The following is a 15,005-nucleotide window of genomic DNA, read 5'->3' as shown; positions in this document are numbered from 1 at the left end:
ATCGATTCAGGACTGGATTTCTTTGAGCAGCACTGTACATCCAGTGTCTGCTGCTCCTTGGCAGCCACCGTTCGTAGCTAACTGCTGTAAAAGTGATCAATCACACCCGGGCGCCCTGGGATTTCACGTGTACATGTATCCGTCCTGTATTACTAGAGGTCCTGATTGCACAAATCCACTTCAACCTGATTGGGAACAATTGGCACTGAGCAAACTTGTCCTGAATTGAGAGGTTAAGATGCACATTATTTCTTACGTGACGCGAAAGTTCAGCTCGCGTTATTTGGCTCGCACTTCGAAAAGCAACGCGAGTGACCTGCGGTTCACGTCGAATTTGGAGTTTTTACGCCATAATAGGCGTGAAATTGCGCGTCACGTTGGAAATAACGTGCATCTTAACCTCTCTAATGTGTGTGTGTGTGTGTGGGGGGGGGGGTGTCTTTGAGAAGTATGTGTATTTGGCCCCTTGGAGATGTGGTGGTAAGCAAAGCGCAGCGAGCACGATAACGGTCGGACATCGGACATTTTCCGATCATTTTCGATTCACATCCGGCGCTTATTTACTTGAACGAACAATCTGTCCGACCGAAATAATTGAATAGCGTCGCTGGGAAAGAGAACGACTAAGGACAGTGGCGCTCTGGCTGGGAAGAAATCTCAAGAAGTTAGAGCAGCAATCTGTGACAAGAGGGTTTTGCAGCATGGCAGGAAGCTGTCCGCTTCAGTGTAGCTCCAGTTTGAGCGTAGCAAACGATCGAGAAGGAGTTTTGAAATGAATTTTTTTCTCGCTTCCTGGTGAAGCTAGGAACTATTCCGCGATGCGCTTGTACGATTCGAAAATTGAACACATCCATGTTGCAGGGGAAACGAGGCATCAGAAATGTACCAGCTTGTTATATGCCTCTATCGAAAGGAGCAGTCTTCTGGCAATCCAGTCAAGTATGCTCCTGTCGAAAAAGCGCTGCCGGTGCAAGATCGATGAAGCAACAGCAGCGAAAGTTAGTCATAAATTCAACGTCGCGTAGAATCTACCTGCTGCTCAAAGAGCACATCATGTTTGCAAAGATGGGAGCCTTCAGCCAACTCGAGTACTCGTAGTGACATGATGTGGATCTTGGAGCTGGTAACAAGAACGTGCAAGCAAATGCCCACTTTGTCTTTTGCTGACTTCATAAAAATAACGTTGTCGCCGAAAAACCAGCTCAAATCCGATTATGTGCAGAAACACTGCACGCTCACAGTCACACAGTCACACAGTCCCAGTTACTGTGTTTGCTGCACAGTGCACAGAGATTTGAATCAGTGTTGCATCTACCAATGATCTGTGTCACGGATGTGACTTGTAGCACCGCACTGAAATACTAATAGTCTAATAATAATAGCATCAAGTGTATGCGCTCTTGGTAGCATGTACGTGTGCAGTGTTGTCGTGTATGAAAGTGGTGAAAAAATATAAGAGTCCCAGACATATACATGTATCACGAAATCTGCCAAATCACAGCGTCCGGCCATGTCCGACTGTTTCCAGAAGTGGCAGGACATTGTGTCAGAGCAATTTCGAAATCTTATCGTGTTCCCTGAAAGCGTGTCGAGATTTCCTAATAACAGGCAGTTTCTAGCTCTCTATTGCTTCTCACAATTGAGCTGTGTGATGATGGTCTGACGTATGAAGGTGGCTTTGATATGCAGTAAAAGCTGTCAAGGCGACCGCTTGGATAAGGCGACCACCTGTCCCGGAAGACCACTGCGACCAGGACCAAAGATGCTCTTTTCGGTCAAATGCCCCAGGATAAGGAGACCACATTTTGAAGGTCTCCAGAGCGGTCGTCTTAGACAGGTTTCACAGCTTTTATTTGCCATTGCTACCAGGTCCCGTCTCACTTCTATGTGCTGCACTGACTAATGTGCAAAGTGTGAAACAGTACTGTCCATGGACTGTGTACACTAGTATTGCAACATTCCCGTTTGTTCTACTTCTTATTTGTGTTCTGTGCACCGCGTGTGTGCTTCCAGATCATGGACACTGAACGCATTGAGAGGGAAAAGACAGTAAGTTCAGTCCAGCAGACTCATCTACTCTTTTCTGTTAGCCCAATACCACTGGTCTGGTTGACCATTACTGTCCCACACTGTTTGTCTTTTGGGCCTTCAGACCCCCAGTCTAGAGGACTAACTCCTGTTGTAGGTTGATGAGGCTTTATCAATGAGGACAATGACATTCTGTAATTTCACAAATTTTTATTTTCGGTACTTTCGGTGCGTCTGTTTCATACCTAAAATGTCAATACACCGAACAAACACTAACACACATAATCCAATAGGGAACTGCTTCTCTGCACCTAAAAGTTCTGTTCACCTAACCTGGCCTTTTGCCCTCATACCGAAAATTTTGAGCACCTACAATTTCTGAAAGTAGAGTACTTACTTTACCTGATACGTTTGGTGCATGCTGTGCTCGTGTCCCGCAGGGTCACTATTGGTCAGGGAAGTCTCGACTGATGGAGGATCACGAGCTGCCACCATGGCTGCAGAAAGACCTTGAGGAGGTACGTATGCTGCTGCAGTAGGCGGGCGTAGGAAACAGTTACCGGTACCCAGTAACCCATTTTTTCCATATTCCAAAATTGTCTTGCCATGCAAAATGCAACGTACGTGGCGAACCCCCGACTTCGCCCCAAACAAATGTGCCTTTATGATTCTGAACCTTCCAGTAGTGACGAGTCTGACGACCGAATGCATTTTCGTTGAATGGCATGGAAAACACAAAAATCGACAAAAGAGTAGGGGGGGGGGGGGGCTCAATCTGAGTAGGAGGGCGCTGCTTTTCACACAGCTAGCCGTTTTTGGCTTCTCCCCTCGTCAGATTGATTCTATGAATACAGTGCACGCTGTGCATATACACTATAGTACCGGTACTCATGTTGTTGGTTTGCTGGTGTGTGTGTGTGTTAGGTTGAGAAGCTAGCCAATGAGGAAGAGGAGGAGAAACTGTATGGTACTGGTGTACGACAGCGGACAGAGGTTGACTACTCCGAGGCATTGACCGACAAACAGTGGGTCAAGGTAAGCGCTGGTTTGCTTTCCACGGGATCTTGAAGTGTGCACTGCTGTAAGTCCTAGGGCATGTTCGATTGGTAAGGATCGGGATCGGGATCCAGATCTCAGATCCGTCGGATCCTTCAGATTCAACTGAACACTTTATTTTGGACCTTGACTGTTGCCATGTTGACAATGGCGCTCACAAGTCACCCAAAAGGGTGAACGTCGTACTCATCGCATGCGTCATACAAAAAGTCAACAAGCTCTATCTCCATCCACGTGTGCGTACCACAATGTGTGCAAAAATGATTTTAACCCGCCATATACGCACAAAGGTCACATTTGGATCTGTTGGATCCGGTCAACCCTGCTCCCCGAGGTGGGTTGACCGGATCCAAATCCGAAGGATCCGGATTCGACCAATCGAAAGGGTGCGTATCCAGTGGATCCGGTGGATCGGGATCCCGATCCTACCAATCGAACATGCTCCTAGTCACGATGATCTATCTACTTCTGAAATACCTACTTCTCAACCAAAAAACATGGGCCTCTTCAGTCTTCACTGGCTCTCTGCTTCTGTGTATATGACTATACTGTACTAGTATATTATGTATCAATCTCTCTCCCTTTCTACCTCTCTCTCTCTCTCTCTCTCTCTCTCTCTCTCTCTCTCTCTCTCTCTCTCTCTCTCTCTCTCTCTCTCTCTCTCTTTCTCTCTCTTTCTCTCTCTCCCTTTCTACCTCTCTCTCTCTCTTTCTTTCTCTCTCTCTCTCTCTCTCTAACTATCTCTCTCTCTCTCTCTCTCTCTCTCTCTCTCTCTCTCTCTCTCTCTCTCTTTCTCTCTCTCTTTCCTTCTTTCTGTCTCTCTGTCTCTCTCTGTCTCTGTCTCTGTCTCTCTCTCTGTCTCTGTCTCTCTCTCTCTGTCTCTCTCTGTCTCTCTCTGTCTCTCTCTGTCTCTCTCTGTCTCTCTCTCTATCTCTCTCTCTCTCTCTCTCTCTCTCTCTCTCTCTCTCTCTCTCTCTCTCTCTCTCTCTCTCTCTCTCTCTCTCTCTCTCTCTCTCGTTCGCAAGGCTGGGCGGGGTTGTGAGCAGGCTTTCATTTCATCTTTTCTTATTATTTTATATTATTTCTGCTTTTCATCTCATTACAAAAATTCTGCGCATTTTTTTCTCCATCTGCGCATAAATCTAGACTGACAACCTGCTTGTTAAATCATGCACCTGCTTTCAGGCGTAAGTCTCAGTCCTCATTTGTTAGACTTACCTGTAACTTACTCTCTCTCTCTCTCTCTCTCTCTCTCTCTCTCTCTCTCTCTCTCTCTCTCTCTCTCTCTCTCTCTCTCTTATTGTACTCTCACTGTTGTTGTGTCCCGTAGGCGGTTGAGGATGGTAAGTTGGATGAAGCTGAGAACAAGATGCGTGAGAGAAAGCGCAAGCACGAAGGTGACGATGATGCACCTGAGGTTAAGAAGCCTGTTGAGAAAGTGGAGAAGGTAAGAGCCCAGCATGCCTCTGCTCGCTTACATACCGTATGTCAGCGCCTTTGAAGCCATGGCCTTATTTTCGAAATGCCGCTGCGTTCCTAGCTATTTAGATGCAAAGTGACTCACCCACTACGCCATGCCATAAAAGTCAAAGTCCACACAAAAATGTCTATTTAGACTTTAAATCCACTTGTTCACCCTTCCTGCCGGCCTGTAAGTTTTTTAGTATAGTACTTATTCCTTCATTTTTACAAAATTCTCGTTCAAATGTCGTTTCATTCATGAAGCCCATGGCTTTATAACTGATATCAAAAAGTATTCTTTCTAGACCAAAGAGTGGTATATTTGATAACATTTAATAACGATAGAAATTTTTACGATACTTCTCCAGACGTTTCGTTGTTCTGAACAACATCGTCAGTGGATAAAGAATGGAGGGCTTTGGGTGGTGGCACGGGTTAATAGGGAGTGATGGTGGTGAGATGAGGTGAGGTGAGAAGGTGAAGGTGGGAAATACATGTATCTAAGTTAATGGTGAAGGTTAGGTGCGGGTCGATACAGGTGGGAAGGGGTACACCCTTCGGGTAGAAGTGTAGGTTGGTAGAAGGTGTTGGTGTGCGTAGAAGGTGGAGTGGCGTAATGGAAGTGTCGGGTTGATAAATGTGTGTCTTTATAACTGAGACTGGCTTTATAATCGAATATACCTCCATGGCTTTAACCCTTTACCTTCTGACCATAATTCCCAGGCAGTTCCAAATGCGATATTTCTCACCTCATTCTGAGAATATCTTTCGTTATAATCAACCGATTTTCACACTCTTGGGCATTCTGGAAAGCTCTCCACGAGCTGCGTGCAATGAGCTCAAACTGGACACTACTGAGATCACATATCCAACGCCAGGGTGCTTCAAATACTCCCCATCGCTGGGTATCCGAGAAAATTCTCTCCTCGTCAGCCATTTCTCACTCCTTCATCGTAAACATTTCAAATTTGTTGTCCTGGGTTTCTTTTTATGCTGCCCACGCGCTCAAAACATGCACAGGTGACTCAGCATGTCAGAAGAGGGAAAATCCCCAGCTCAAGGCCAGTCACTCAGAAAAAAAAATCGACTTTTGCCGTGGCTGAAATATCGAGCGCGATATCTTTGGAATGCGGCATCGCAGCTCTTCACCGATTGTTGCAATGAACAGCTGGGCGCTTCGGCTTCTTCCTACATATTTAGTTTTTGACATTCCGTCAAGAATTGATCGAGTTACGAATGTTTTAGTGCATGCATGTCCATCGACCAAATTCGGTCGATTCATGTCCACACAGAAGGTAAAGGGTTAAAGGTGCGGACATACGATAATACATCTTCAGAAGAGTTGTGATGGCTGAATAAAGCTTCTTGTTCTTCCTAGCACATGGGCCAATGGCAAAAAGATTTGAGTGCATACATGCTTAACTTATATGTTCATTTACCATGTCTGCATAAATATACCACACACATGCACACACATGCACACACACATACACACACACACAACACACATACACACACACACACACATACACACACACACACACACACACACACACACACACACACACACACACACACACACATACACACACACATACACACACACACACACACACACACACACACACACACATACACACACACACACACACACACACACACACACACATCAGTGAGATGTGCATATACACGTGTGCAGTGTACGTACACAGAGCTTGGCACTGGTGTGTACAATGTATGTGCAGGTAGCGACGTGCTTTGCCCTCACACTCTTTTTTTATCTGTCCATTGCAACAGAAGAAAAAGGCTGAACCCAAGAAGAAGAAGATTGGACGACCTGCCAGTGAGTCTATTCTCTCCCTTTTCTTTTGTGTGTGTGTGGGTGGGTCTTGTTGCTGTTGTTGTTGTTTTTGTTGTTGCTCCTGCTGCTGCTGCTGCTGCTGCTGTTGCTGCTGCTGCTGCTGTTGTCGTTGTTGTCGTCGTCGTCGTCGTTGTTGTTGTCACTGTCGTTGTTGTTTTTATTATTGTGATGGTCAGTGGCCAATAAGAGGTTATCTTCAAATTCATCAAGATTACGGTACATAAAACCCAACCGAATTATAAAGTTATTTTTGTGCATATTTGAAACACAAGAGCATGTTGACACATTTTCTTCACGGTTGCATTTGGAAAATCACGAAACTGACTAGCAGCAGCTTCGATGAGAATAGCAAATGTGGGAAAGAAACAGAATGGCCACAGCAGGCATGGCGGACACCGAGCATCAGCAACGGAAGGGAACTGGACGAGAAGGAGGAGTGTAACATACTGCAAGTCAACACATATTCGGCGCATATTTATTTTCGGCTATTTGGCCTGGGTGTTTTTGGCCGAAAATATGTTGTTGTTTTTTTGCAAGGTTCATTGTGACAGTGTACGCAGGCAGCAGCAGTACAGGCCGAAATGTGTTTTAGCTCTGGGAGGCCGAAATTTATACGCGCCGAAAATTTGTATAGACTAAAGCGGGATTCACAGATGCTTTTTTGCGATGCGACACGCGATGCGACTGCCACGAAACCGGGAAATCCCCAAATCGCAGCCCTCTCGCACCCCACGCAACTGCCGCAACTGGGCCATCGCAGAAGTTGAGCTTGGCTCAATTTTTGCGATGCGACAAGCGATTTGGCGTACGATTTTGACCTTTTCTACAGCAAAGTTATACAAAGGTTCAAGAGTTGCCTATAAATTTGTACTAGTTGTACTAAACCGCGCGAATGTCATGGTGACGTACCCAAATCAGCAAGACTTTGTCGCATCGCTGACTTCTTCTGTGAATGGTATTTCGCGAGTTCGCATCGCACGCGTCCATCGCAGATCCCGTCGCATCGCGTGTCGCATCGCAAAAAAGCTTCTGTGAATCCCGCTTTACAGTATGCGAAGACTCAGCCAAACCGCGAAAGGAAGACCAATTGCTGGTACTGTGATGCGGCTTATTTTTAACGTTTAGACTCTCCAATCGAAATTTTGCATTCTGCATAGCATAATGGCACTCATGCATTCTTTTATGACATAAACCCCCTGATTGCTAGAATAGATAAAATGAAACAAGGAAAACGTGGAGCACAAGTTATGCGTTGTCCTTGTTTCAATTTCCTTGGCTCACCATCTGAGTTCTTGCTAATATTTCCTGGCAAAATTCATGCTAGTTGATAAATCGCTTAAAAGTTTTTTACCTGCCAAAATTAGCAAGGTCACAGACCGTTCCTCAGAATAGCAAGGAACAAGCGAGAAAAAAGGGAGGGAAGGGTCGGGGCACTGTTATAATTATCTCGCTTATTATGTGCTGGGTGCATATGGTGAAACATGAACACGCACACTCAAACACACCCACGCTAATCCACACACACACACGCACGCACGCACGCACGCACGCACGCACGCACGCACGCACGCACACACACACACACACACACACACACACACACACTGTCTCACACTAATCCACACACAGCCTCTCGCTCTCACACACTCCATACTCCCGCATTATCGCACCTAAACACTCACACACACACACACACACACACACACACACACACACACACACACACACACACACACACACACACACACACATACACCCCCCCCCCCCACACACACACACACACCGCGCGCCAAACCCGTAGCACGCCAGACACGTTATGTCACTTCGTAACCCAGCAAAAACTTGCGCTGGTGGCGGCACTTTGATACCAACTCGCTCCTTTTATTAAGGGAGATGGCCTTTGGAGTGGTGAGGATGTGGAATTTCTCCGTGAGGCACAGGCTGCATCTTTTGCTGAGATTGCTGTACGATGGGGCGCGATTTTTTATCTTCCAGCTGATTTCAAAGCTGCGCTCGGCGTTTTGAAGATTCCAAACCTGCTTGGAGAGCTCCGTCGATGTAGTGTATCTCTCGTGCCAGAAGGTTGTTGAGTGGTTGCCATAGCGCGGTTTGAGTGTGTTGGCCGTCAATCCGGTGCTGTGCCTCCTTATGTGCACCTCTTGCGCAATGTACCATTGCTAATGAAATGGTGAATTGCGTATCGGAGCCGTTGAGCTTCGATATAACAGTTTATCGCCTTCTTAGTATTTGACCCCACTAATTTCCCTGATACCTAAGCGGTCAAATATATCGCGTATTTGACTGCTTAGTCAAATACACGATATATTTGACTACTTATATTTGACTCCTTAGAACTTCTTGGACTTAGAAATTTTCTCTCCAACTTAGAAAAAGAAATTTTTGAAGAAAGCAGAAATACACAAGATGGGATTTGAACCCACAACCTTGTGAATCTCAGTCATTCTTCCTTACCACCCAGCCACTGTGCTACCGATGCTGAACCTAGTTTAAACAATGATCTTGACTTTCAATGCAGTACAATGCAGTATAGGCTATAGTATAATACTAGAATTACAAGGATATGTCGTATATGAAGAGAAACTATTGCGTGGAGAACACGATAAATAGATTATAGACCTCATAGTTGGTCTATACAGGATATATAGACCTCGTAAAAGACCTCGGGGGACCTCGGTCTTTTACTCGGTCTATATATCCTGTATAGACCTCCTAACCGGTCTATAATCTATACGTATGCTGGAAGCGCTAACGCCATAAATAACTATGTAAGAGGTGAAAGAGAAACTGAAACGAAAAGCGAGAACTTGAACAAGGTCAGAAACCATAGCAAACAAAGTGCAAGTCCACGGCCAGTGTTCATGCCGTATGGGAAAGCTGAAGCACAGCCGAGACAAACTGAGCCCGGGTAGACAAGCCCGAAGATGGTCTGTGGTAGAATCGATGGAAAGTGGACGCCTGTCGCTAGCCAGCCGTGGTGAGGATCACATTAGTCAACATGCTCCCGGAATCAGTGACCGACGTAGAAGCACCACGGGTGGAATGGACCAGAAAGGCAGGGTCAATACGCGCCTTCCGTAGGACCTCCTTGAGCCAGTGAGCGATGGTAGGGGAGGGCTTGGTCCGGGGACTGACTTTTGACTCTCCAAAATGAAAAATCTATTAGTAGGACCGCCGGATACCAATTTGAGAATGGCGCCCGGATACCAGGCAGGCGATCAAGTGCCGGCCTTGATCGGAGGGTGAGGCTCCTCGAGTAGACCGAGGAGGAGAGAGAGGAAGGCAGGTCGACCCATGATGGCAGGAGGACTGGATTGGCCACTAGAGTGCTGAGAAGTAGAGGGAACCAGACAGCCCCTGCCACAGCGGCACAATCACCACCAACTAACTCGCCCATGGGCGGATCACTTGGCGAAGAACACGGTCGGTCAAGGCGAACGGAGGAAAGGCATAACTGACCACCTCGGCCCAATCCAGTGTGAAAGTGTCAGTATCGACAGACGACAGACAGACGATGACTATGTGGCTGTGTGTGTTTGTGTCTGACTGTGTCTGACTGTGCGTGACTGTGCGTGACTGTGCGTCTGTCTGTGTGTCTGTGTCTGTGCATTTTTGTATGCGATTCCGATGACTGTCTCCAACATCATCATCAGATAAAGTCGTTCCCAACCCACCCCTACTTACCAAGCAGATGTTGAAGATCATTGCACTCATTATGGAGTACAAGAATGAGTAAGTCTGACTTTGTCCTCTACAATGTAATGCAACATCAAACATATTAAACTGAGGGAGGGGGGGGGGGGAGTTGTGGTGCTCCCAGCAGCATTGAAATCATGTTCACTGAAAGTATCAGAAGGCGTGATAATTTCTTGATATTTCCTCGACCTACCAGCCAGACTTAAAAAAGATGCAGCTTACGAGGTTCGCCCCCTTATCGGACATTGGTCGTGAGACTTACCACCTCACCCTCACCGTTTATGGCGCTGCATCTGCTACCCTGGTATAATCAGGCATGGTGGTGGCGTGGCACGAGTGAAATTTCTCTAAGCTGGTTGTGTGTTCTCAACACAATCGTAAGCCGGTGGTAACGCGGATGTGCAAACTTTACTTACTTTTACTTTACTCGCCGGACTTAGTCTGATGAGTAGTGTGACTGCTAGTACTAGTACTAGTAGTGTTTATGAAGAGACTAGATAGCCTTGGCATGCGTAACCTGGTCTTGCATTGCTGTTTGACTAAGGCTGTGTTTACATGAGGCGTTTCAACCCGGGTTGAGTTCGACCCGGGTCAGATTTCAACCCGCCGTGTACACAAAATGAATGGCGCGTTTACATGACGCATTGCGCTTGACCCGGGTTGAAATTTCGCCCCGGGTTGATTTCAACCCTTCCCCCAAGGTGAGGGTTGAGGTCAACCCGGGGCAAGAAAATCATACAAACGTACTTCTGTGCGTATCTCGCACCAGGTTTGAATAGCAATGCACATGCAAATTTCGCGCGAAAGTATTCATGTGACCAAACAGGACTCTAGAAGTGGAATTTTGGCGGCATATCAGTATTTGACCCGGGTCCACTGTCTTCATGTAAACGCTCACCTATTTTGTCTATCGTACAGACTTTCAACCCGGGCTGAACTCGACCCGGGTTGAAATTTCTCATGTAAACACAGCCTGAGGATGTACGATGTTTGTGCATGCATATGTTTGTTCAAAGTGCAAGTACACTGTACAAGTCATCTCTCCAACACATTCACCAACTTTTCTGAACTGGTCTCCAAATTTTAGCCCTGGGTCTTCATCAGGGAGTACTAGTACTGTATTAAATTGAACAAAGTGCAAGTACAAGCAGGTGTACAATGTACTCGTGTGTTGTTTGCTCATGCTTGCTCACTGCAGGGAGGGCAGGGTGCTCAGCGAGATCTTCTATCAGCTGCCGTCACCACGGCAACTAAAGGACTATTACGAGATCATCAAGACGCCCATTGATATCCGGCGAATCAAGGTTTGAACATGACGATATTGCTGCTGTACACCCGTTTGTTGAGTATGCGTGCATCCTGCTAATGCTGCATTTGTCATTGTTTCACATGATATTGTGATGCAGTGGAGTCGACACACCCTGAGGAAATTAAATTGTAGTTGCCCTCGTAAAACTATTCACTCACTTACACCAAGGGGTTATGGAATAGCAACAGTGGCATACAAAAATCCAGACTAAGGTTAAACACTGTGATCTGTTTGTTTGTGTGTGTGTGTGTGTGTGTGTGTGTGTGTGTGTGTGTGTGTGTGTGTGTGTGTGTGTGTGTGTGTGTGTGTGTGTGTGTGTGTGTGTGTGTGTGTGTGTGTGTGTGTGTGTGTGTGTGTGTGTGTGTGAGTGCGTGCGTGCGTGTGTACGTGCGTGTGTGCACTGTTTGCGCGCGCGCGTGTGTGTGTGTGTGTGTGTGTGTGTGTGTGTGCGTGTGCGTATAAACTTGTTGCTGCAGGATCGTGTGCTCAGCCATCGCTACCGGTCTCTTTTAGACATGGACAACGACTGTCAGTTGATGTTCCGCAATGCTCGCATCTACAATAGAGAAGGATCCATTGTACGTCTTATATGCTGCCGCTGAACTTATTTTGCGTACAGTTAAACTTCCCTTTTCCGGACGCCCCTGACTGGGGCACGTCGGTCTACCGGGCACCTTTCTGACCTCTTTCAAGTCACAAAAATCGACTTTTCAGTGAAAAAAGCTCCGAAAAAAGTATTGATTGACATACGATGTGTCTAGCTGCTACTTGCATATAGTAAGTACGTTCGCGTATCCAACAGTTTACGGTGTTCAGGAAGTGAGTCTCCTCATCAGGTGTTAGGTTCATGGGATGGCGATTCTCCAGATCTTCACGAATGGATAGTGTTTGTAGAGGGGAAGAGATGAAGCTGAGAAAGAAAGGGACGCGGGGAAAGGAAAATGACGAGTGCTACGAGGTGGCCAGATATCTGTGTAAGGCATTCAAATTGGTGCTGATAACTCATGTGGGCAGGGAAACTTAGGCAAGGAGTAATAGTAACGCCAATATGTGGTCTCGCGTGTGGGCAGCCGTATGGCTTCCGTCCATTGGACGAGTTGCAAGCACACAGCTCCTCATCTTCCAGCAACCATCCAAGAAATGAACTGTGTACGTGTCATACGATCGAAACAGCTACCACTGAAACATTGCCAATATCCCAATCAGGTCAGCTTTGGCCCTGTCGTTCCATTTGTGAACGTATGCAGCGACACTGGTGTGACTAGGCACATCGCATGCCGGCTCGAAGGATGAAAGAAGACACTTGAGACCGGAGTCACTGGCAATGCTCAAAGGACGCATGCCCATCGTCACCCAGTCAACTAACATACCCGATAGTGATGCAGTTAACTTGCTGGTGTCGAATTCCGACGATACGTAATTACAAAGCTACCTACACGGAAAGTGTTCGGCAAGAGTTCCAAACTGTTGAAAGTTCCACGCCCATCCAGTGACAAGGAAGTCAGCACCAGCATGGGCGTATCCGTGATGACGTATCTTGACATGAAGTAGCCTACTTTGAACTACACGTCTATCATCACACTGACCGTCACTGGTACGCAAGATATGCAATCATGCCACATCCTCTAGTCCAACTAACTTGTCTTCATCGCTCTCAAACAACAACAGCCTTGACTGAATCATAAAGAAAGGCAGCATCTTGTTTTTGGTGATTCGCAGGACGCAGTTGCATCGACCATGGGCCCCGAAATGCGTAGGTGTACCTGGGATAAGTAGGATACTGTATTGACCAGCGTACTCGGGAGATACCGTACCTTCATATCAATCCAGAGCGTGACGATGTCGAAACCAGTCGGTCGACGGAGCTCCTGGCCCCCACCACCATCGCTGCTGCATGTTCCCATTGCGTGCACCACATGGCTTTTAGTAAAAATCCCTCCTGCTTCGCAGTTGGTATTGATATTCAGGAGGAGGCATCAGCCTCGTACTTGAGTAATATCAACTACGTAGCTGGCCGAAACAGGAATGGAAGTTCTCGCGTGACAAGCCGTACAGGCATTGACAAGCTCAAGCACGGCCATAATGCTTCACACGCATGTACAATGTACATTTGATCCAGTCGGCCAGTATGTTGTTGTTTGAATGCTCGCGCAGTACGTACCACGGCGTAGTGCGTACTGTGCGAGCAGTGATTTGTGCCTTTACACACATTTTTCAAACGCTGGACCAAAGTCATTTAGAGTTAATTCAGAGTTCGCTTAGAGTTCGTGTTCGTCAGAAATTGAATACTGGTATTCGTTCTGTTTGACCAAGTAAGTTCAAGAACATGTGAACATTTGAATAGTTCTTTTCACCCCTTAGCTTAGTTTCATGCAAACAGCCAGGATCCGTCATGTTTCTAGTGAATGGGATATGCACTAGGCCGGAAACCAAACCCTTGTCCACACTGATGAATCAGCCAGCATATACATTTTCCGCAACAGCATAACGTTGTGTTGCACACGGGCTATGAACACCGTACAAGGTTTACTGCAGTGAAACCTGTGTATGTTGTTTAGAACACGGAGGCTCCACTGCCAATGCCAATTCATATCATGGTCAGTGACAACCACTACACAAAGGCCGTTGACGCTGCAAATTTTATTCAAAAGAAATCTCCAAATTTTAGCCCTTGGGGCCTCATCAGGGAGTAAAATAATAATGAAATGAAACTGCCTCTGTAGCAGACTATAATAAAACATGTCTAGCGGCCGATCAAGGGACCTTATGACTTTTCAAATATTGTTCCCGTGTACTGGTGTTCTTCTTATCCGGTATAGTTTGACTGGAAACATCATCTCTTGCTCCTAGTTTTAGTGGTCCTCCAGTATAGGAGGCAGCCTTGTAAAGTTTACTGTTCAAACATAATGTTACCGTTCTTTCCTAAGGGTGTCAACTGGGACCAAAATTCCTGTGTTACCAACATGTATTTAAAGTGCGGGATATGCTGGGCTTGTCAACTGAGACCCGCTCTCTCATTCTCTTTCTCTCTCTCTCTCTCTCTCTCTCTCTCTCTCTCTCTCTATCTATCTATCTATCTATCCATCTCTCTCTCTCTCTCTCTCTCTCTCTCTCTGTCTGTCTGTCTGTCTGTCTGTCTGTCTGTCTGTCTCTCTCTGTCTCTCTCTCTGTCTCTCTCTCTCTCTCTGTCTCTCTCTCTCTCTCTCTGTCTCTCTCTCTCTCTTTCCTCTCTCCCCATTGCTACTCAGAAGCTAGCGCTGGTCCGAAACCAGTGATGAGATGTCCGCAAACATTTGAATTCACCCTGAGAATGCACGCTGCTTGTGTCTTGTTTGTGCGTGTGTGTGTGTGTGTGTCTGTGTGTCTGTATGTCTGTGTGTCTGCGTGCATGCATCTGCCTGCTCGCTTCAGATTTACGAGGATTCAATTGTCCTTGAGGTATGTCCTGCTCAGGTTCTCCTTTTCAACTAGGAAATGATGTGCCAGTCCTGAAGTACAGTGCTGCTGGATGAAATCCGATCGTGTGAATAAGGTGTGCGCCCTCAGTGCCCCAGTTCACAGCCCAGTGTTCTCGGG

The 15,005-nt window shown here is 46.6% G+C and overlaps 1 protein-coding gene across 3 annotated transcripts in view; it reads left to right on the top strand.

Annotated features, from left to right (window-relative positions):
* Nucleotides 1-15,005, top strand: part of LOC135813889 (transcription activator BRG1-like) — a 38,953-nt gene that overhangs the window by 22,024 nt on the left and 1,924 nt on the right. For 2 of the 3 annotated variants that reach the window (XM_065326911.1, XM_065326909.1), the window contains exons 25-33: nucleotides 2,014-2,049; nucleotides 2,469-2,546; nucleotides 2,953-3,063; nucleotides 4,415-4,531; nucleotides 6,343-6,388; nucleotides 10,078-10,156; nucleotides 11,319-11,424; nucleotides 11,906-12,007; nucleotides 14,841-14,867. In XM_065326911.1, coding sequence (XP_065182983.1) covers nucleotides 2,014-2,049; nucleotides 2,469-2,546; nucleotides 2,953-3,063; nucleotides 4,415-4,531; nucleotides 6,343-6,388; nucleotides 10,078-10,156; nucleotides 11,319-11,424; nucleotides 11,906-12,007; nucleotides 14,841-14,867 — 702 coding nt within the window. The remainder of the gene's footprint in view (nucleotides 1-2,013; nucleotides 2,050-2,468; nucleotides 2,547-2,952; nucleotides 3,064-4,414; nucleotides 4,532-6,342; nucleotides 6,389-10,077; nucleotides 10,157-11,318; nucleotides 11,425-11,905; nucleotides 12,008-14,840; nucleotides 14,868-15,005) is intronic. The other variant, XM_065326910.1, reaches the window with a different exon arrangement.

The sequence above is a fragment of the Sycon ciliatum genome, chromosome 4 (assembly GCF_964019385.1).
Source record: "Sycon ciliatum chromosome 4, ocSycCili1.1, whole genome shotgun sequence".
Classification (NCBI taxonomy): Eukaryota; Metazoa; Porifera; class Calcarea; order Leucosolenida; family Sycettidae; genus Sycon; species Sycon ciliatum.
This window is presented reverse-complemented; position numbering and strand designations above follow the sequence as displayed.